The sequence below is a fragment of the Periplaneta americana genome, chromosome 6 (genome assembly GCF_040183065.1).
Source record: "Periplaneta americana isolate PAMFEO1 chromosome 6, P.americana_PAMFEO1_priV1, whole genome shotgun sequence".
Taxonomy (NCBI): Eukaryota; Metazoa; Arthropoda; class Insecta; order Blattodea; family Blattidae; genus Periplaneta; species Periplaneta americana.
The window spans coordinates 46,897,315-46,922,499 of NC_091122.1; the positions used below are offsets into that span (position 1 = coordinate 46,897,315).

The 25,185-nt window shown below is 36.6% G+C and overlaps 1 protein-coding gene across 2 annotated transcripts in view; it reads right to left on the bottom strand.

Annotated features, from left to right (window-relative positions):
• The window catches only part of LOC138701302 (aryl hydrocarbon receptor nuclear translocator homolog), an 824,740-nt gene that overhangs the window by 596,200 nt on the left and 203,355 nt on the right, over positions 1-25,185 (bottom strand). The window contains exon 1 of one of the 2 annotated variants that reach the window (XM_069828047.1): positions 19,717-20,292. The exons of the other annotated variant lie outside the window; for it this stretch is intronic. Within the exon in view, the coding sequence (XP_069684148.1) occupies positions 19,717-19,778 (62 nt within the window). The 5' untranslated portion in view covers positions 19,779-20,292. Of the gene's footprint in view, positions 1-19,716; positions 20,293-25,185 lie in introns of those variants that run through there. 2 annotated transcript variants of the gene reach the window in all.

Here is a 25,185-nt window from a genome sequence, read left to right on the forward strand (position 1 = left end):
TATGAGGTTTTGCTTTTATGCCATACACACAATTCAACCTTCATCAAATTTTAGTATATGAGCACACACAAGATGCAATGCCAATAAGTGCTTTTACTTTAAGATAATGATTTCCCAAACTTCTTGAAGGTGCACCACACTTTTGGTTGAGACTTTTGTTTATAACCCTCCACCCAGGGGTGTACGCAAGGAGGGGTTACCGGGTTTGAAATCTTCCCTCTTTAGCTTAAAAAAAAAAAATATATATATATACTTAGATTCGAGTATTTTGTTTATCCATAACCGTCTTCCCTCCTCAAAATTTTCATTGACATTAGGCGCAGTCCTCCTACCCCTTCTTCAAAATACTGTAATCCCTGTGCTTGGTGCTACGGCACATCCGAATTGTAACAATGATATCTTTATACCTTACTTGACAGCTAAATTAAACATCAAGGGTGTTATCCAAGATGCTTAAGCCCAAGATAAGAGCAGAACACAAGAGAAGCACTGGCCAAGAATATGAACAAAACTCGTCCAACGGTTTAGACCAGAGTTTCTCAACCTTTCTGATGATGAGGCCCCCCGTTTTATAGTGCGGCTTCCTAGTCTTAGGTGTAGAGTATAATGCAAAACACAATAATGTGAAATTTGGTATTAAATTAAAAAGAAAACAATTTAATCAAGTTTTTATTTAACCTCTTCAGTCCCGAGGCAAGTTTACAATTATAAAAGTGTTTAAATATCATTTATTGGGTTTTTGGTGATACAAATACAAACTTTTACCAGTCAGAATTTTTGTCACGATCTCTGATCTTGTTTTATGCTAGGTATCATATATGATACCTCAGGATTTTATGAGGACTTTTTGGTTAACTACAGGACACTTTTTTGAATCCATTAATTTTATTTATTTTACAAAAATGCATACAAATTGCTTACAAATACCTAAAAAAAATGTAGAATACATTATTGCAGACTTTAATACAATTGAACATTTATATATATTTATTATCATAATTAATTAAATATAAAAATAAACAAAATATGTGTGTGTTACAAAATACAATATAGTCAAATTCTCAATATTCATGATGATATAAATTTATAAGTACTCCAAAAACAGTTTAGTATATATGCATAAGTGGTTGCATGTCCCATACATACAAAAAACGAAATGTTAAAAATCATTTTTTATGAAATTCCAAGAAACAGTTCCGTTCTGTTGTAAAACACAAAAACATTTTGCATTCTGTGCATCTGACAAATGTCAAAGACTTACAACCAGGAGCTCTACATTTCGACCTATTTGTTTGCTCTTTATTCATCATCTGTGGTAAATGTAAGGCCTGGTCCAATCTAGCAGCCCTTGGTGGTAAAGCTTTTGGTGTTCTAGGACGCTTCCTTCTGGAAGATCCATCACTGTATTCTTCATCCTCCTTTTCCTCCTCATCTTCCTGTTCGTCTAAATCATCATGAATGGCAACGTTCTTTCCATCAAAGTATATCAGTTTTTCTGCCACTTCAAACCGAAATAGGAAATAGGACAAAATATCATTTTTCGCCCAACCAGATTCCATAGCAGCCTGCCTGTATTCAAGCCAGGTTGCTGCAATAGCAAAATCAAAGAAATGATGAATGACACGAATTGTCCATTTTTTTGTCCTCCCTCTCATTGCATACTTTCCCAACACCCTATCCAAGAGATCAACTCCCCCCGTGTATGAATTGTACATCTTCACTGTCGCAGGGCGAGGAATTTGGATGTAAGCCTTATCCTTTTTTGACCAGCGCTTACAGTCTTCTACTGGTTCCACACCGAATTCTGTTGATGCCAGAAAAATGGCCCTATTGTCAAACCACTTGAGGAGAGCTAGTTTGTCGTCATTTCTCACCACTTGATCGTAGCTACCCCTACCTTCTTTCTTCATACCAGTGTCGCTTTTAAATTGAACCTTTTTTGGTACACGACTAACCATTATTGTTCCAGTTGCCGAAATGTTCCTTAGGATCAAGCAATCAAGTATCTCAACAGAAGTAAAATATCTATCTATGAAAATAGACGACCCAGGTGGCAAAGAATCTGCAAGTTTCAGAACAACTCGCCCACTCACATCAAGCTTTTCTGGAACAGTGCTTTTCTCTGAAGATATTTCCTTTCCTTTTCCTTCATACATCATGAAGTCAAGAGGTAGGCCAGAAGGGGTTGACAAAACAAAATTCTTCAATCCCACAGGATGTGGCTTTCCTTTGATATGTTGGCGCATGCGCACATGTCCGTGAAATGGGATCATCTGTTCATCGATTGAAACATTTTTAGTTCTGCGATGTTGTAGACATGCATCTCTAATACTGTTTAACATTGGTCTCACCTTCCAGAAACTGTCCTGCTTTTGATCCTGAGGAACAGCGTTGTCATCAACAACCTTAATACTTCTGCGAAGCAAATAAAATCTATCTCTGGCCATATTTTCTGCTACCAGCGGGTAGCGGGTTCTGCTCTCCCAACACATCCTTAGTCTTGGGAACCCCAAGAGCGCAGCTACAATACTAATGCCCCAAAACTTTCTAATTTCTCGTCCAGTGCAGTTTAGAGATTTCCCGGTTAGAGATACATGCTTCAAATTTGTGAAATGCGCCATTTCATCAAAAAATGAAGGTCGCAGGTACTTACTAAAGTACTCGAAAGGATCCTTTACTTCTGATAGTTCAGGTGATGAAACATTCTCAAAAGTCAATGGCGACTGGAATCTAAAAAAAAAAAGAACAAAAAACAAAATTTTATAAGAATATAATACTTATTTTCATTTCCCTCTATTTGTAGCTGTAGATATGTTTAGTCACAATTTCTAACAACTTACACATTTTTGTGCCTCCAAATAACGGCCCTTCGTTGTATCTCCGCAATAGTTAGCGACTCATCTTCAGAATCAGATGAACTTTCATCGATCACAGGAGTTGGAGGTCTAGGAATTATGATATCTTGATCATTGTCTTCTTCGTCCTCAATCTCAAAGTCAGAATCATTGGGATTGATGTTGTTGACAAGTTCAGTTATTTCGTTCGTAGTCAAGGCTGAAATAAATCAAACATAACCTCAAATTCTCATAATGATATAGAGCACATAGTGAAGATTACTATATTGTAAAGAATGATATTTTCAATTATACAAGCATGGAATAGCAGATATCACGCATATCTACTACACAAAATTATAGTAATGGGATTTATAAAAAGTCATGCTAGTGACCGAAGGTATCACCAATGATACCTCATAAAAAAACAGTGTTGTACGCCTATCTGAAAAGACTAACAATGTCTCTGTTATTATTAGGTGAATTGTTAATGTGTAAGAATGTATCAATAAATAAAGTTCTTTCATTTAACATGTAACAAAACAACAATTACCTTTGCTTTTCTCCGCCATGCTGCTGACTAGACGAAATGATCAATTCAATCAGCTGCTGACATCTAGTGGCAAGAAAAATTAACAAAAACAAATGATAGGCAGAGAGCGCAGATGGTATAGAATATGATACCTCAGGTCACGGATCTATATACGCGCATAACGAATGACATATGCATAAAGAGCTGAGGTATCATATATGATACCTAAGGACAGAGGAGGATAATGCAAAATAGTATGATGTTTAAAATTTCATAGAACTTAACCTCCACCACCACCACTTTGTACGCGGTCCCCCCCCCCCATTAACTGTTCTGCGGACCCCCAGAGGGCCGCGGCCCACAGATTGAGAATCACTAGTTTAGACGAAATCGGCGAACATGATTTGATGGGTATAAACGAGGCGTTCAGCGCACAAATGATTCAACCCGCAAAATTATATTTACATTTTACCTCTTTGTAAGAGTGCACGAAATCCGATACACAAACTAAAATTGTGTTGAATTCTCATGGAAAAAATGGAAATGACGATTGGGCCGAATAACACTATGAGGAGCTCTTTTCTTTTAATTATGGTTTATTTAACGACGCTCGCAACTGCTGAGGTTACATCAGCGTCGCCGGTGTGCCGGAATTTTGTCCCGCAGGAGTTCTTTTACAGCTTGATTCAGGGATTTTGGCCCCTGCAAAAAGTAAGAAGAGCGAGTTACTCATCACTACTGGCGGGCTGGGTCACACAGGTCAGGCCGCACAGTCATAACACCCAATACTTCCTTCTTATCATGTCGCGGTACATTCCGCCGTAAAAACACAATATTCTACCACACGTCCTGTAACTAACCACTATTAGTCGCGTCGCTGTTATTCCCGGCGTGACTCCTCCTCTTTGCTTACGTCTTAGGAAGTCAAGGCTCTATAAAGTCTAGGTAGGTAGTATCATTCGCCATTTTTGTTCTTTTGTTGCTGAGCTACCAGACGAGGGATCTATTTGCCACACCGTTAAACATTATCATGTCGTGCTCCTATAATAATAAATCAAACGCATTGTAATTCAGGAAATAATTGAGCGGCAAATAATGTCCTCGTGTGCTTTCTGCGAAGTCAACGAAAGAGTCAAAATGGCGGGCGATTATATTAAGTATTTATCCGGCCTTAGGAAATGCTTAACATTTTCATCAGCGAATCACAAGACGCACACGTTTAAATGTAGCTGACCTGCAACGTGATTGGCTGCCGGAAATTATAGTCTGTTGACTAAACAATGTCATGGTGACTTATATTTTCTTGACATGAGTGTCCCTCAGCTTCGAGCATATTATTTTCACCCTTCCTCTTTCCTCTTCCCCTCCTATGCACATTTGTGATTAAATTTCTTTCTTATGACGCAACACACAGCTCGCTCACTAGCCAAACAACCAAAGACAGGGGCCATTAACGCTGAATCGAGCTGTACATGCCAGTAAATCTACTGACACATGCCGTCGACCTGGGCCAGGATCGAACCCGCAACTCGAGCACAGAAGGCCAGCGCTACACCGACTTCACTACCCAGGCCGACCTTGAGCTTTTTTGAAGGAATGAACTCAATAATGCAAATTTTGTGGGTTGGGACATTTGTGCGCTGAGTGTCTCAAATATTTTAAGGACAATCTCAACATCTAGTTCCAACGGGAAGACATTTCCTCTCCACTTTTTTTTTCCTTACGAGAGGACATAAATTAAATCAAAACTTTAAAGAGGTGTGTACCTGTCACCAGCGTTTAGCATCATGAACTATCTGTAAAGGATATTGAAGAGATGCCGATAGATGATAATTCCGAAGGATTTACATGACGAGTAGGTTACCAATACTGTTCTCCAACCAGGAGATCAACCGTGAAAGGAATGTGCTTACTATTGCGTCATCTATCGGAACGAAGTAGATAGATAATATTACCGTTATAACGTCTGTTTAAAAACCATACGCTCTCCTGCGTATGTTACTTCCTGTTAGGATGGATTAAAAGACCAGGAGATTAACAGTGATCTAATTTTGTAATTAGGGTAGTATCAATATGTTAGTGTATCAATGTTATTGTTTGTGCTGTGAGAGCTAGCCAATAGAGATTCGAGTACCCACATGTGTGACCTTTTGACATCTTATGACATCAACATTCATTCACAGTATTACCCCGCTTCGTCTCAGTCCCCAAAGACTTTCTCGTGGTTGGAGTACAGTGTACACAACTCCAAAGACCATAAGAGCAAATCCTATCTTGTTATTATACACTTCACAAAGTAACTATAAACTAGATAAACAAATAAAGTTAAATATGCAAAAACAATGACTTGTCACTCACGCTACTATCAGATGCAAAAACATACACGCAATGCACATGTATGGTTTTCGTTCTGCTTTTGTTCTGTACATCAACTAGATCGACTGGATTAGATACAGATTCGCAAATAAAAAAAATAAACACAGCAAAAATGTGGCCATGAAAAATGGTTGTCTCACTGCGGGAATCACCACACAAATCATAGTGCTCATCTCAGTATAGCTATGTGAACTTCATTTGTCTTTAATCATACTATATGATCTCATTCATATTACATGAGTGTACAAAATGTTGTGATTTGTAAAGCTCCGTATAAAGATTACTTCATAATGACATGAACATGGTTTATTAAGCGCCTTCGAGTATTTGAAAATGTCTGCAAAAACCTGCATGAAGTTTACTTTTTAATGGTTGACTGAATTTAGGCATTCTAGCTAACTGATCTTATATCATCTGAGTTCTGTCACCCGATAATAAGTGACTGTTCCTCACTCAAATTTCTTTCTCCTACAATAATGAACAGGTGTAGTACAAAATTGTAACAGTAAGATTTGAAAATGTGAAATCAAACAATTGGAAATGTTACGTGACAACTTCTATGAGAACGAGCTTAATATTTTCAATTTTATTATAAAGTTGATTGCTGGTATCGTAAAGACATGACAATATTATATTTGTAACTGTGGATTGTCGATCATTATTCATATTACATTTGCCACAACTGATAACTTTTACTCATAAAAAGTAATCTTATACACATATCTATTTATTTATGTCCATAACAGGGCAAAGCCCCAATTACAATAGACAGTACAGATAAAAAAACATAGAACTGCATACAACACGAAAAAAGAGGTAAAACAGATACAAGTGTAATTACAAATTAAAAATGGAAAAGAGAAGGAAAAAAAAAAACAAATAGATATCACCTAAATAAAAGACACAGATACAGATATAAATGAAAAACACCAAATAAAAACAAATCAAAAAGAGCCAAGTACAGACATCACAGCCAAAAATGCAAAACGTAGGCGTAGCTATAGTGAGGATCACGTAAGAGTAGTCCCTAAAAGGCTAATTTCGCCGTCTTTTCAGTGTTGCCAACTAATACCAGATATCACTAAAGAGCAGCCGTGGCGAAAGCGTCATCGTGCGCCGAGCCACTGTGTAACCTGCAACGTGCATAGCACCAATGGAGGGAGGCGGACACCCGTACGGGAAGTGAAGCAACTGTCTAACTTATTAACGGATTTTCATTTTCCTTACGTCAAGCACTTGAATAAAATTTTATACAGTACAAGGCTACAAACTAATGTTTAGTGCGTGTAACGAAGAAAGAAATGAAGATTGAAACATAGGACACATTATCACAACCTAAAATTAACAGTCTTCAGAATGTCTCTGCGACAGAGTTTCAAAATCAGGAATGATGTCACTTACTGCCAGTCGTAGTTGATCACGAAGGTATTTGTCTGTCAGTCGTGATCTAAATTTGGTTTTTACTATTTTCATTGTTGAAAATAATTTTTCAAAAACTTAAGTTGTAGTGAACATGGCTTCAAAAGAGAAAGCGAAAGAACGAAGCTTCGGATATTTATTTTTGGCAAAGATTTGAATAGTTCAACATTTGTCAAGTCCTTACATTTAGCTTTCATTTAACATCACATTGTAAATCTGTGAGTTTAAATTGAAGATCTAACCGCATTATTCGTACATCTGCTGAAAAAGGATCGATGTACAGAGATAATAATAATAATAATAATAATAATAATAATAATAATAATAATAATAATAACTACAACACAACCTTTTAATGTTTCATCAATAACCTGTAGTATAATGCCCTTTTATGTTATATAACCGTTTTCGTCGTAATACTTATGAACAAATCATACATTTAATATTCTCATTATATTGGCAGCAAAAAAATGCGTCCTCCCATCCTACTTGGAACTTTCGTACATGGTTTCGAGAGAGACATATGCCACTCGCTGATCAGAGACAAATACAAATGGAACGGAGTTTGACTCCAGTGAGTGAGAGGGTGTGGGTTGTGGGAGGTAGAAAGCACAGCTATCATTGCGAGCCACAATGTGCTCGTGAGTCGCATTTTCGCCACCGCTGCCAAAGAGGGTAAAATCACAATACTACGTACTATAATAATAATAATAATAATAATAATAATAATAATAATAATAATAATATAGTGTTAACAATAGCAATGTCTTGCTTATTTACCACATCTCATCTTTATGTTGCGAGGTGTTTCCTAAATGGTTCAATAATTTATTTATGAAATATTATATTTTCCTCCTGGACTTCTAGCATATTATGTTGGTAATTAGGAGGAATTAATATGATCTAATAATACAATTTACTTTGTCAGGCAACATGATATTTATTGCTTTCACTAAAGAGTTTACGATTCATGAGACCTAACCTAAAAATGTATTTACTTACTTGTATTTTTATCAGTTACAAAATAACTGCCAGTTGTAGTATTTGTCAGTACCCGAAATTCGAAACGAAGTTGGTAAAAGAAAATTCAACCTGAGAGCTATAAAATCACTATAATCCACTAGCATATTTAGTAATAGTGGGAAAATGACTAGGTTTCACCCTTAGGGTATTAAATAAGCAGATCCGAATTATATAATTGGCAAATCGCAGAGCAAATACAACACCATACACCAATAGTATTAAAGCACAATTATTAGCAGATTAAGCACCGAAATAAATTGCTTTTATTTACTATTGCTAGTAAAGTTAGTCATTGTTTCAAATATTTAAATTTCAAACACATTGCTAGGCCTGAGAAATATATGCCGTTATACAGGGACATCATTTTATTTTTACTAACATTTTTAATATTAACCTGTCTATACCTTTAGAGAACCGGAAACACCGCTTGCTCTCCCCTCCAAGACTGGAGTTCGATGATACTGGCGTAAAACACAAATCACTCTACTAGGTATAGGATGGAAGAAAAGTAGTTCATCCATTTACGTAAACTAGGAAATATCGCGATTTTGAGTTTGATCATTTTCATTAGGTTTTTCTTTAATCAAAGTACAGTACTGTATTAAGAATAAGTGTTTTTACTCACGAAGTGAGTTATCCATGCGAACGTATTCATTATGCAGTGTATACTGTCTACAGCACATTAGCGTACAATATAGAGAAAGAAGTTAAATTGAAAAATAATCATAATATGAGTATTTAAACACAATTTTGAAAATGGTGGCCGTTCATTTCGATACAGGCTTCAGTTCTTTTGTGCATATTATCGCACTATAGACTATTGCATCTAATTCCAATTGCCAGTTTCGTCCTTCGTACTAGTAACTCATGTTGAAATAATTCTGTACCTACTCTACGTACTGTGAATTCAATCTTCACTTCTGCCCGACCCGAAAATATAAAATTACTCAGACATGCTATCTACTGTCCGTCCAAGTGGTTATGCCGCAGGATTGTAGAAAGGGAGGAAATCACGTGACAGTTAATTACTTAACGATGCCCTTTTATTTAAGTTAAATTAAACAGCTGTATAATATTACGTAAACGTCCAATTCCTAAGAGAAATTAATGTTTTCAGAAAAGAGCTAAGACAGCCCAGCTTTTACAGAGGGGCGAGCAGAAGCAGGTGGGGGAAATCGGGATGCGACGTAGGCAAACGGACGGTACCTGTGCGAAAATATGATTCAATATTGAAAGCTCTTTCGTCACTGGAAAACGCGAACATATTTCTGGAACGTACTATACTCAGTAACTCAGTACTGCTTACTATCTGCGGTCTTGGTTCTGTGTGGAGTTGGAACTTCCTTAGTAGAAGGGGTGGGAGTGAAGTACATTAAAAAACTCAGGTACAATATAAATTGAAGTAAAAATAAAATGATGTCCCTGTACTACCAGTGCGCTTCGTGCGCCTCTAACTTTGAGTACGTCTCAGAGTTGGGGTGAGTTAACGCAGTGTCTTTCGTTCGTTTGAACTCGTGCTTATCATCACGGTAAGTTAGTCCTCAGCATTTGGGTGGTTGAAAGCCACTCCTTTGACTTCGAAACACATCTGCTAAAGAAAAATTTAAAGACATCATTTTCTTTGTTAAAAAAATTACACTATTTTAAAGACATTCTTATTTTATGTCTGTAGAAAATACACCTAACATAACATTGACAAGTATCAGCCTTATTATTTCATTATGTTAATATGATGGTGTATTACGTATTTGTTTTACATAATTTTTCATATCACATATTGCTGCAGTGAATAACAAACCACATTTTCAAATTTTCAAAGGAGAATGATTGCCTGTTGCTAGAAAAAAAACAGTCTTATATCTAGAGAAACTTCGTTCCACTTCTGCAGGAACAATGGCAGAATATTTGAAATATTTTATACAAGCATTATTTATCTCAAAATCTGTATCATTGTTACAAATTTCCTAATTTGAAATTAAGTCACAAATTTCGCCCTCGGCATCTTGCTATTATTCTTCTTTACAAGACGTTCAATGTTGCTTGTTACGAATAGGAGTATTCGGTCGTAATGTAACCGATCAACTAAAGTTCACTGCTGAACGAAACACACTGAAATCCCCCACCCCAACGCAATTACGTACTAGTACTTAAAGACAGAGGCGTATGAAGCGCAATGTAACGGCATACAATTCTTAGCCCTACACTTTACACTATGATTAATTAGAAAATTGCAAATAAACAATAAATAGGCCTTTTGCTTTAAAACGACAAAAAAGGCATTTATTAGTAAGAAATACCTTAATAGGCAAAATAAAAATTGGCCCTATCACTTACTGGACTCCCTCCTATGCCCTATAGCTGACACAACTGAAATGCTCATTGTACTAGTAATTATTATTTGTATTTATATTATTATTTAATGTTAACTTAGGGTGTTAAAGATCGTTAGATTTATCATTGCCCTACATATTACAAAAATTATATTGCTTGATTTACTCAAAATCACATTTATATCTATGCAAATAATGACTTACTTCCACCCACTAAAAAGGGCATTTTTCCAAACATCCGGGCTCTAGTGATTACTATTGTCATGATACTCGAAGAAAACCAAGTTTGTACATGTTAAATTAGTTTGTATGCAATAGGGGAGAATTGGGTAGTATCGGACATGGGGTAATACCGGACAGTGCTAGAGCTGGGGACGGAGCGAGTAGAACTGTTGAGTTACTCGGTTCTATCGGTTTATGTGCTTGGCAGCGGATCACCGAAGTTACTCGGTTAACCGTAGCCGTTACCGGTCAGTTGAAACATTTAGAGTTCGCATGTTTTACTTAATTCTAGCAGACAACAACGTAGGTACTGTTTTATTTAAATATTTTCTGCTGCAGGACAAATTATTTCCTTATCCCCAAGGCGGGCTGAAAGGCCTCTAGTATTGAAGAGGAGTTCATCCTATTATATGACCTGTCAAGTGGACCTAATGAACATTTACAGTCTGAACATATTACTAGAAATAATAATAATATTATTATTATTATTATTACTATTATTATTATTATTATTATCATCATCATCATATTAGTGTGTTTGATTAATTTTAAAATAGGTTAAAAAAAGAAGTGCATTATATTTTTCTTCTATTTGTGTTTATTGGATGTGTTACCTCATCGTCATAATTTTATTTCTATTTATTTCTACGAATTATGTTACCTAATTACTTTAATTTATCAATAATATTACTCTTCACCAAAGAGAACATGGTTGTATTGAAGGCTAGTAATGTTATAAAATAAATAAACATTATGTTCTTCAGTTTAAGATTCCATGTTTTATTGATTATTTTATCCAATTTCCGTAATAGTAAATAATTCTGTGTGTTATTTTTAAGTGTTTTAGGTAGCGCTTCATGGAGCCCGTTTCTTTCTATCTTCTTTTTTAATTAGCTGCAGCGTTTAACATTTACATCACATGTTAATTTATTAGCTGTTAGTATTATAAATTATTTTATCAATTTTATTTTGTCTGTCATATATAACAACACTGAAAGTTAAATAGGCCTTTCATACAAAATAACTCCGAAAATAGTTGTAATTACGCAAATGAAATTTGCAACCGCCATTTTGCAATGAAGAGAAGCACTTTTTTCTCGTCAATTGGCAAAGCGAAAGCGCTTTACTACAACGCTTTTAAAATACGCTTGGTTTCACTTTCAAAGTACGTTCTAAACTCGACTCATCTATCTAAATTTTAAGTCTGCCGCCACAAATTTGTACTCGGTACTGTACTCAGTTCAACCGAGTAATGACGTCACAGTAACTGCTCCGAACCGAACCGCTCCGTCCCCAGCCCTAGACAGTGCGTTTCTTTCATCTACCACCAGATGATAGTACCTGAATGACATGGTTACGTTTCTGTATGCGAAATCACAGAAACGTAACCATGTCATTCAAGTACTATTATCTGGTAGTAGATGAAAGAAACTCACTGACCGATATTACCCAACTCTCCCCTATATATTTTGCATATAAATCCGGGCTCTAGTTAATAAGGCAGCACCGCAATTCTGCACAAAGGAAGTGGACGGGTAATTATGAAAGCTCATGACAAGTCATTCTTCCTCCTGTAGTGTTGTTCAGTTGGCAGTATTTTATTTTCATGACGGTGGTAAAAAGACTTAAAAATAATCGGAGCTGCTATTATCGCAGGATTGCAATATTCGCCGACTACGGTTTGGAATTACAGAACTCGTGCACGTTTATCAGCACTCCCTGATGTTACAATGGCAGTCTCGTGTACGTGGTAAATCAATCAACAAAACCTAGCGTCGTACAGAAGTCGTAAAACATCATAAATCAAAGAAGAAATGATACAACCTAACACAAAGAAACGCCGAAATGCCTTTAACACTAATATCAAATCAACAGGAGGGTCCCGATTTCCCCGCATTCCGCCATTATGTCAGTCGAGACTCATTAGTCCCGATTTTTTAAACTTATACAATTTAATTCACGATTAAACTAGCGCTGAGTTACAGTAGATCCGGTTTGAAAGTGAAAATGTTGAATTTGTAAGGGATTTTTTTTTTTTTTTTTTTTCGTGGAGATGGATTTGAAGACTTAAGGATTTTATACGGGACACATTTAAAGAAAAGGCAATTGTTCCGAAATGTAGTAAATTACGTCTGAAATGAGAGGTGCATGGTAATGGAAGTGGTTTCTAGAGAAGGGAAGAAACGCAGGGATATAAACACGCGATACGTTGTAATGTGAAGAACTCATATCTTGTATTAATTCACTAACCAAAGAAAAATAGTGAAGCACAACAAATGATAATGAAACAAACACAATTTCCATAATATAACTTCGTTTGTACGTCCACCTACACGCTAACCACCGACAGACCAGTTCTGACAACATCACTAATCAAACATCATCAGGCTTTGCCCAGCACCAGAAAATCTTGCACAGATTCGTATATGATTATTAATAATAATAATAATAATAATAATAATAATAATAATGTAATAATAATAATGTAATAATAATAATGTAATAATAATATTATTATCATCATTATTATTATTATTATTATTATTATTATTATTATTATTATTATTATTATTATTTATACTGGCAGATACCTGGGAGCAACAGTAACAAATATAAATGACACTAGGGAGGAAATTAAACACAGAAAAAATATGGGAAATGCCTGTTATTATTCGGTTGAGAAGCTTTTATCATCCATTATGTTGTCTAAAAATCTGAAAGTTATAATTTATAAAACAGTTATATTACCGGCTGCTCTTTATGGTTGTGAAACTTGGACTCTCACTTTGAGAGAGGAACATAGGTTAAGGGTGTTTGAGAATAAGGTGCTTAGGAAATTATTTTGGGCTAAGAGGGATGAAGTGTATATCACCCTGTATATATTTTACGGACCAATAGGCCTACTGTCCACACCTGTGGAGTAACGGTCAGCGCGTCTGGCCGCGAAATCAGGTGGCCCAGGTTCGAATCCCGGTCGGGGCAAGTTACCTGGTTGAGGTTTTTTCCGGGGTTTTCCCTCAACCCAATATGAGCAAATGCTGGGTAACTATCGGTGCTGGACCCCGGACTCATTTCACCGTCATTATCATCTTCATATCATTCAGACGCTAAATAACCTGAGATGTTGATACAGCGTCGTAAAATAACCTAAAAAAATAAAAAAATAGGCCTACTGAGAAAGACGAAGATGATAAAGTTATTACAGTAATAAGTAGACTTCGTTGACTTGCCACACGCAGCGTGCAATCGGGTTGCCGATGTATAGTAGTATAGAAGAGGTGAGCGACCGCCCGGTCTCGTAGTATAAGCAGTTCATGTTAAGAGATGTGACTGCTCCAAATAGATAGAGCAGCTACAGCTAATGTATACCTATGTAAGACTTGTTTTTGCATTACTGTGGTCGGAATAGTCAAAGCTTAACATTTGTTCAGTGCAGACAAGAATTCAATCAAACATACTACAATGAGAATGTTGCTGTTCCAAACAATTAACTCTGGAATACCCTTACCCCCGCAGCCAGTCTTAACCCGTTGAAAAACGTGATTGGATGCTGTTAATTATTATTCAGAACATAACGGCAAAATAATGAAGGTAATTGATGCATTAGATAGCATAGACAGTTCCGCTGTTGCAGCTGTAAAATCATTGCCTTCTGAACAGCTATTGGAAGATATTCTGTTCATTGATTCTAATTTTAAAATCGTGTCCAAAAGCATCACCCTGTTAGAATCGTCTAAACTACAACTCTCAAAAGCCCTTAATATAGTGGATAAAGTATCACAAATCGTTATCCAAAATATCACTAATTTCAGAAAAAGTGAAATGTAAGTTGAGAAACATTATTGCTAAAAATTCTGCCTATTCACAACTTCGTACTATAAATGATGTACTATCACGTCACGACAAGACGTGTGAAGTTGGTGTGCTAAAAAGTAGTGACTTCCCGTTCTTCAAATATGTACCTATTACATCGTGTGATGTTGAACGTACATTTTTCCAAAATAAAAACTGTTTAAGTGACCATCGGAGGAGGTTACTTTGCAGTCGCTCAAAATGTACGTAACTCTTCACTGCAATGCACATATTCAAGAATGATGTGAGTATATTACATTAAATTTTAAGAGTTAATATATCTCACTACAAAATAATTGTGTATTTACAGTACATGTTTAGACATTTGCTACTTCAGTGATCATTCATTATACTGTATTTCTTGAATGCAGGATACAGGTTTTATTGTAACCGCAGTATACTGCTCAGTGTTTACATCAGAGGCATACTCCATCTGTATATCATACAGTCTATACCGCAAGCGTAGTAAACCTTACGATTCTCGTGGCAATTCCACGAAGTCTAGTAATAAGTATGTACCAAAACAGGGGTGCAAAGTATGTACACAGTACGAGCCGCCACTGTTACTATTACAACAGTTTACGTTCACGCGCCCTGCCCTACCTTACGTAGAGTCAATGCAAGAGACATGAAGCAGTCAGTAGTCTATTAAAAAAACAGTAACCACCCCCTCCGTATTCGTTCGCGCCTTGGGAGCACAAATTGACAGGCATGCTAACTGATTTAGTTATACAGTATGCTGCAAATCCATTGCATATTGTAATTAATGTGATCGACGAAAAGCTGAAATTAGAAGCCGCCTTTCTAGCACTAACATTATTGCTAACAATGAATCTTGAAGTTCCTACTCATAAAGAATTTGATATCCCAAGTGCCCACAATGTTTGGAATACTCATGAAAATAGAGCTACAGTCAATGGAATGTAAATTAAGTAGCACCTGATTTTAAACATAGATGCAACGTTGTACTTACATATAGGCCTACCTAGACTATGAGTTGCAAGCTGGGTTGAAAGTAAAGGCTGGTTCAGAATAAACCGGGAACGGAAACGACAGCGAGAATGAGAATGGAAATATTCTTAAAAGATGTATTTAAACATATCCATTCTAGTTCTCGTTGTCGTTTCGGTTTCCGGTTTATTGTGAACCAGCTTTAATTTTAAAGTGTTCTGTAGAAGTAATCAAAGCAGAACTTCTCATTAACATGACAGAATCTGTGTACAATTTAAACAATGAGAAACAAAAACAAACTGCTGTGGGGAACAAAAACTATATATATATATAGCTATAGAGTTACCAACAACGAAAAAAAAATAGATATATACATTTTTTTTTTTTTCGTTGTTGGTAACTCTATAGCATCTATTAGATGCTTTACGGTTGTGCTAACAGATGGAGTTACTTGTCAACAATGTGACGCTGAAACGTGTGTTCAGGTTACTGCCCAGCGACAGTCCTGATGTATTTTTGTATTTGTAATGATTGGTTAATTAACATTAACCCGGCACACTCACAATCACACTCATACAAATTTCCAGACTCTAGACACCCAGGGAATTCCTTTTCAAGAAAAATTCACCGAGAGCCAAGGCCGGGAATCGAACCCGGGACCTCCTGATCTGGAAGCCAGCATGATGACCAACAGACCACGGAGGCAATCAAAAAGAGTATGGTTAAATGAGCGTTGAGCGGATTCCGCCGATTTTGGAATAGACACCGACGCACTTAGGTTAGGTTAGGCTTTTATTATCCCGTCAAGATGAAGGTGAAAGCGATTTAGTGTGATTTTTTGTTTTCTATGTTGGCAGTTCAAGTACATCGGTGTCTATTCCAAAAACGGCGGGATCAGCTCAACGCTCGTTTCACCAAAAGTATATTTGAAAGCACTCTTAAATGAATGTTGTTATTCAGTCAACTGTCTGAAGACAGGTCTGAACCTCACAAGTGAAACCAACAAGGCATCACTTATGAGGCAACTAGGCCAGGAGATAATGGGGTAGGGTGGGCAGTTCCTTTCCCTCCACTGCATACATCGCCGACTAGCTACATATTACACTACTCAGACTTCAAATGCATACAAACAATTGTTCTTCCTCTGATACATATCGTCAAGTGGGATGTACTGCCTGATAATAAATATACATGTCAGCCATAACCTCAATCAGAGGTGTTAAATGAATGTAGCCCCTAATTAATGATTTACAATGTTATTTCCACTAACTGCGGTTTTCAGATTTATTTTGGAGTGGACTATACACAATTCTTGACTATACACAATTCTTAATTTATATTACTAAGAAATTAGTCAGGTTAGGTGTGTGTGTATTATGCTACGAAGTGTTAAGATACCGGTACTAAGAGAAGATTAGTGATGTTATGTTTTGTACAAAATTGTAGACAGCTATAAAAGGTTTAAAGAACTTGAAACTTATAGGTAAAAATTCCCAAATTTTGTCCCTTATTTATGAAAAATGAAATACGTCAACCATGCTCTACACCAGCCGTGGCGAAAGCGTCATCGTGCGCCGAGCCACTGTGTAACCTGCAACGTGCATAGCACCTGTGGAGGGAGGCGGATACCCGAAGGGGAAGTGAAGCAACTGTCTGACTTATTAACGGATTTTCATTTTCCTTACGTCAAGCACTTGAATAAAATTTTATACAGTACAAGGCTACAAACTAATGTTTAGTACGTGTAACGAAGAAAGAAATGAAAAATGAAACATAGGACACATTATCACAACCTAAAATTAACTGTCTTCAGAATGTCTCTGCGACAGAGTTTCAAAATCAGGAATGATGTCACTTACTGCCAGTCGTAGTTGATCACGAAGGTATTTGTCTGTCAGTCGTGATCTAAATTTGGTTTTTACTATTTTCATTGTTGAAAATAATTTTTCAAAAATGTAAGTTGTAGTGAACATGGCTTCAAAAGAGAAAGCGAAAGAACGAAGCTTCGGATATTTATTTTTGGCAAAGATTTGAAAAGTTCAACATTTGTTAAGTCCTTACATCTAGCTTTCATTTAACATCACATTGTAAATCTGTGAGTTTAAACTGAAGATCGAACCGCATTATTCGTACATCTGCTGAAAAAGGATCGATGTACAGAGATAATAATAATAATAATAATAATAATAATAATAACTACAACACAACCTTTTAATGTTTCATCAGTAACCTGTAGTATAATGCCGTTTTATGTTATACAACCGTTTTCGTCGTAATACTTATGAACAAATCATACATTTAATATTCTCATTATATTGGCAGCAAAAAGATGCGTCCTCCCATCCTACTTGGAACTTTCGTACATGGTTTCGAGAGAGACATATGCCACTCGCAGATCAGAGACAAATACAAATGGAACGGAGTTTGACTCCAGTGAGTGAGAGGGTGTGGGTTGTGGGAGGTAGAAAGCACAGCTATCATTGCGAGCCACAATGTGCTCGCTCGTGAGTCGCATTTTCGCCACCGCTGCTCTACACATAAGCCCTTAACAATATGTAGAAAAGCTGAAGAGATATCGAAGTACACAGTCTTCTCAACTGAATAAAAACAACACAAATTCAAGCCTGTTGTAAGCTCTATCTGTTAACAACAAACGCGTGTAGCAACAAAAACAAACAAGTACTATAAATAAGAACTGGGTCTTTAGCTCAAAGTGGTTACAATTATAACGTACATTAAGCTACAAATAAACTAATGCAAATGCTTCCGTCACAACCTTTAGACCAGAACTGCCTTTCCTTTATCGCCGATATTAGTTATCTATATAAAAATTTGAAGTAATAAAGCAGAAGATATAAATACAAGTAAATACATTTTCCTCTTAATTGAATACAATAACATTTATAAGCTTGCCTCTCTAGAATTATTCCTATAACGAAAACAGAATATCTGCAAACAAACTTTACGTGCAAAAAAATATGATCTTAACCTGAAGGAAATAATAATAAAACTTTTACGTGCAAAAAAAAAATATGATCTTGATCTGAACGAAATAATAATAAAACTTTTAAGTGCAAAAAAATATCTTGACCTGAACGAAATAATAATAAAACCTTAAGTGCAAAAAAATATGATCTTGACCTGAACGAAATAATAATAAAACTTTTACGTGCAAAACAATATGATCTTGACCTGAACGAAATACAGTAGAACTTGGTTATAGCGACCTCGTTTTGTGCGACACCTCGCATATAACGTCAAATATTCTGTGGTCCCAACCAATTCCCCTTAAGATATATGCTTTTCTACCTTGCTTAATACGACAAACGTATATGCGTCTACCTCAACCTCAGTTTGGAATACAATTTTCTAAGAACCAAAGTATTTTAAGAAATATTTTGCTGAAACCTGGCAAATCCTTTACTGTTCCCTTCTGTCATAGACCTCTGGAATGCAGGCAGATTCCCCATCCCATTGTAACCTGCCCGAATTCATGCGGTGTTAATGGAAGTTTTCACTAAGTGCACGCATTTTAACCCAGTATGGCCACTAAAAGAAGTGAGTGACACTTTAGAAGCCATTAGAATTGTGAACATTTCTATGAAGCTAGGAGAAGGAGCAGTGAAATTGCAACTGAAATAATGAACATAGAATTTAATTTAGAAAGTGTATATTGGGCAAGTAGGAGACAACAGAGTAAAATGACTGATTACTTCACTCCTCAGTAAATAAGTTTGGTGAGTAATGAACAAATTGATTTAATACAGAATACCGTATTTATAATTGTACATGTATTTTATTGTGTTCATGGTATGCTTAAAAGTGAATGCATAAATGTAAAATAAGCCTAATTATGTTTATTATTTTTCATTTTCCACATCACTATACTGATAATATGAATCTTGGTTACTACGACACTCGTTTATAAAAACATAATTTTCGAGGTCCCTTGGATGTCGTTATAACCAAGTTCTACTGTTACCAAATAATCATCAAAGCACAGACAACGGATGCAGACTTGTTTGCACTGTGTAGAATAGAAAGCAATACGTGTTTATCAGATGGCAGTACCTGATGGTACCTTATGTACTGAATTAATGAACTTCTAGAGGAACACTAACAACAACAATGAAGAAAAACACGTACACAAAGAGTGACAACTGTCACTACTACCTACTTTATGTTATCCATGGCGATTGCTCCCATCGGGAGATGAGACGGCGATATCCAGCCCAACATCACTTTCAAATCTCCACTGTTAAGCACTAACACAGCACCATTTCCACATATGTGTTAAGAAACAACACACAACACTAGAGAATCACACACAACAGCACAACTGTAAACACGGTGAACGTGAATCGTGGCGCGCAGCGATGCTCCTCTGTTCGCGGTAGAGTCTCAATACACACTGCGCGAGCGAGCGATGGTAGAGTAGACTGGTGGCGCAACAGGCAGGCTCGTAGCGGTGGGAGAGGACGGCAGTTGTGATCAACGCAACCGAAGATCGGGCAACCAAGGTCGTGGCCGCCCGCCGTGTACACAGGGCCTCTCCTAATCTTCACGCGTGTTTGCTCCCCAAAACGCAGCACAACATAGCCTGACTCCACAGTTCACACGTTCTTTCAACTCGGCTGAGAGTCATTTCCGTTGATTACTGCTGGATTTCGTTTATTTTTAATCACTCTTTTATTTAACGACGCTTCTGTGTTGTCATGGTTACTCAGTATCGATGCGGTATTGAGAACTGTAGAGCCAGTGTTTCCACGCCATTTTCGCGGGCAGTCCCGATTTCGACTATGCTGTCCCATGTCCCGCCATGATTACGGCTGCCACATTTTCAAAGTGAAAAAAGAATGTTATGTTTTATTTAACGGCGCTCGCAACTGCAGAGATTATATCAGCGTCGCCGAATGTGCCGGAATTTTGTCCCGCAGGAGTTCTTTCACATGCAAGTAAATCTACCGACATGAGCCTTTCGCGTTTAAGCACACTTAAATGCCATCGATCTGGCCCGGGATCGAACCCGCAACCTTGGGCACAGAAGGCCAGAGCTATACCAACTCGCCAACAAGGTCGACGTGTGAAAAAGAAGGGCGTATACTGTATATATGTGACATTTTTTATATTGGGCCATTATCCTGAAATATATCGTTGTCTCGGAAGAGTCACAGCTCAAAAATCACTATTTCCTATTTTTTCCATAAATTTTAACTGGCAAAGATGTAAAATTTATGTGGAAAACCGTCACAAATTAAACTCTTTCACTTTCTGCAAATAATAATAATAATAATAATAATAATAATAATAATAATAATAATAATAATATTATTATTAATATTGGAAATTTATCTTTTGAAGAGGTGGAAAATTTAAATACCTGGGAGCAACAGTAACAAATATAAAGGTTACTCGGGAGGATATTAAACAGAATAAATATGGGAAATGCCTGTTATTATTCGGTTGAGAAACTTTTATCATCCAGTCTGTTGTCAAAATATCTGAAAGTTAGAATTTATAAAACAGTTATATTACCGGTTGTTCTTTATGGTTGTGAAACTTGGACTCTCACTTTGAGAGAGGAACATAGGTTAAGGGTGTTTGAGAATAAGGTGCTTAGGAAAATATTTGGGGCTAAGAGGGATGAAGTTACAGGAGAATGGAGAAAGTTACACAATGCAGAACTGCAGGCATTGTATTCTTCACCTGACATAATTAGGAGCATTAAATCCAGACGTCTCAGATAGGCAGGGCATGTAGCACGTATGGGCGAATTCAGAAATGCATATAGAGTGTTTGTTGTGAGGTCTGAGAAAAAAAAAAGACCTTTGGGGCGGCCGAGACGTAGATGGGAGGATATTAAAATGGATTTGAGGGAGGTGGGATATAATGATGACACTGGATTAATCTTACTCAGGATAGGGACCAATGGCGGTCTTATGTGAGGACGGCAATGAACCTCCGGGTTCCTCAAAAGCCAGTAAGTAAATAAGTATTATTATTATTATTATTAATATTATTATTTACTAATATTTAATGTGATGTACAACAGCCAGGGACCAATAACAGTTCAGCACATGACAATTTCATCACAAAAACATTAATAATTATAGAAATTACAATAGATGTACATAGGAATAATTATTAAAATAATGATAAAACAAACAAATGCTAGAGAAGTGAAGAAAACAAACAAATGCTAGGTAAGTGATAAAATTGTAGTGATAAACAGTCATGATTGGATGAAACACGTACTTTCGTACAGTCTCATTGGTCAAAAGTAGTATGATGTAGTAAAACTGTAATAGCCATTGTAAAATATTTTATTTATTTCTTTATTAACAGTCTTACTAATAAACACTGTATAGTTTTTATACGAGACTTATGCAGAGTTGAGACAGAAAACGTTACTAATAAACCGTGAATAAGCTATGGACGTATAAACAGGCTGTAACTATACAATGGGAATTGCTTTGCAGTAGTTATATACGCCCCTAGGTTCACTCAGCCTCGTATAAAATTGAGTACCTGGTCTTTCCCGGGGGTAAAAGGCGGTCAGAGCGTGGTGCCGACCACACCACCTCATTCTAGTGCCGAGGTCACGGAAAGCATGGGGCTCTACCTCCATGCCCCCCAAGTGCCTTCATGGCATATTACGGGGATACCTTTACCTTTATATACACGAAACCCCTTGTTTAAGCGTTGTATATAGGGAAAAAATGGCCTCCCCTCTAACAGCTGTTCGTATCGACTGTCATTTTATGATGATGGTTACCTTGTAACCACAGAAGAACAAACCAAAGATCATAGAATTATTAGAATAATATTGCTGTAGCTTGTACTCTTTGACCAAAATATAGTGTGGTAATCGATTAGAGCCAGTTGTACTATCGATATTTAACACGCCACACTAGAGCGCTCTACCGGATGCAATAGAGAACCTCAGATACTCTATTACCTTTCGTAACGAAGTAATGACGAAACTATGACGTAGCTGTGTAACAGTTATACTGATATACACGACGTACAGTGGCTCCCATAAATATTCGGTTCGTGATTGATTTTACAGTATTTTGCTATTGTTGTTTTGTTCTGTGTTCAAGCGAACCTGCATTTCCTTGCAGATACATTATTTAAACACTTTGTACATAACGTTAAATAATTTACATCGAAAGTTTAATATTCACGATGTAATAACAAATAATCGGTAAGTAACATCAAAGTTGACTCTCTTTAATATTCGGTTTTGATTTCTTTGCTTTCAATCCAATGCACGTTTTCTGTTGACATCATTGTAGGGTTCAGTAGCGAACGTGCAATCATTCTGTCTACAAGTTGTGCACAACCCTGGCGAAGTTGGATTAGTCTACAGGTCGTCAAATGAGTCGCAAAGGAAACAACACAACTTTTGTGATCTATCATAACGAAAAGGGGCTAAAATACACAAAAATAGCCAAAATATTAGTATGAATAAGAATACAGTTGGGAATATAGTGACAAGATACAGAAACGAAGGCAGAATCGAGTCCATACCACAGAAAAGGCAGCCAAAAAAATTAACTAAACGTGAAGACCGTTCCATCTTGAAGAATATAAAAGAAAATCTTCGACTAAATGCAACGAAATTTACAGCATATGTTCGTGATGAGTTTAGCAAGCAGGTAGGTGCCGAAATAATTCGGAGAGATTTGAGGAAAGAGGGGTTTAATTGCAGAGTATGTAGGAGAAAACCTTACGTAAATGAAATAAATAAAAGAGGCGGCTTCAGTTCGCAAGGAAACATGTCCATAAAGAGGAAAACTAGTGGGACGATGTGATATTTGCTGATGAAAATAAATTCAACGTCTTCGAGTCGAATGGACAACAGTATGTGTGGCGTAAGGAAAACGAATATCTCGAAAAAAAAAAAATCTGTTGCCAACAGTGAAACACGGTGGGGGCAACATCATGGTATGGAATTGTATGGCTGCAGGTGGATTTGGTGAACTTGTTTTCATAGAAAACGGATGGATCAGCATGTGTATTTGGACATTATGAGAAATAATTTAAAACGAAGTGAAGAGAGTCTATGAATTAAAGACAGTTTCAAGTACTATCAGGACAATGATCCTAAACACACAGCTGAGAAAGTGTGTTTATGGCTTCTATACAACTGTCCGAACCCCAACACAAATCACCGAATTTAAATCCGATTGAGAATTTGTGAGAGGAACTTAATCGCAAGATCAGACAAACTCCTATCACTTCCAAGACAGAACTGAAACGGAGATTAACGGAAGAATGGAGGAAAATTAGTCCCCAATTTACTACGAAGTTATCCAGGAGCATGTCAAGGCGTTGGAGGACTGTTTCGAGGCAAAAGGGGTATTCAAGAAAATATTGAACTGAACAAACCGAATATTAATGAGGCACTATGTTCTATCACAAATAATGTATTAATGTTTATAATTTTTTATTTATGTAACAGAGAAGATTTTTTCATTTTGTTGTCATTCTATGTAATTTAACGGAGAGTATACTTTTAAGTTTATTACAGTGCACAATTTTATTTTCATTAATTGTTTTGAAAATAATTAGTGTATTTATTTTAATCTTACATGCCAGTCAAACCGAATATTAATGGGAGCCACTGTATGTAATAATTATTAGTAAGGAATTTACACACGACGTATAAACGAGCTACTCGTTGTATAAGTATAAGAGAGTTAAACGTCTGTATATAGGGTTTTTATTAGTAAGACCGTAAGAATATTCCATTATACAATGGTTCTCCTTCAATCCAAACCAAACTGCTGTCGCTTCGTCCTTTCCTCTGCATGCTCCATCGAATCCCATCCAACCAACATTCTCGTGGTCTACCCCTTCCTCTTGTCCCTCCCGCAGTACAATTCAGTATCTTCCATGGTATTCTGTTCTCAGTCATCCGTTTTAAACGTGCATACCAACTCACACGTTTTCTCCCTATTGTTTCTAAAATATTTCTGTCCACCTGCAGAATTTCTCTGATTGTATTACTGCGAATTTTATTTTTTCTTGATATTCTTGCTGTCCTAAAAAAAATCCATTCCCACTACCATTAATCTCTCGGCTTGTAGTCCGGTCACTGCCAATTCTCTGCCCCACATAATAAAGTGCTTTATAGCAGTGCTTTAAAACTTATTTTTAGTACAGTGCAAAATATTCCTACTCCATAAAACTGAATTCAACATTCCAATAATTCTCCTACCAGCAATTAATCTTCTTTCAATTTATAAATTTGTCGTTGCGTTTTTCTCCAAAATTGAACCAAGATATTTAAAGCTTTTAAACGTTTTTTTTAATACAGTATTTAAAATATTTCATATTAATATATAATTTCATTATTGCAGTATCATTATAGATGAGCATGATAAGCAGACAGTGTATGCGGGATGACTTAAGGAAAAGTGAAGTTGTTTCGTATCGGAGTATATGGCACGTGCCGCGTCGTCCGTCTTTTGTGTACCTGGCGAGCACAGCAGCGTAAAGAACGAAGGAACTCCTGTCCGTTCATAGTAACACTGCAACGCAATATGTGCAGTTGTGTTATCCTGCTGAAGTATTTAGTACGAGTTGAATAGTGTAGTGCTGATCCATTCATAATGTAGAAGTCAAAACGTTAAATTCG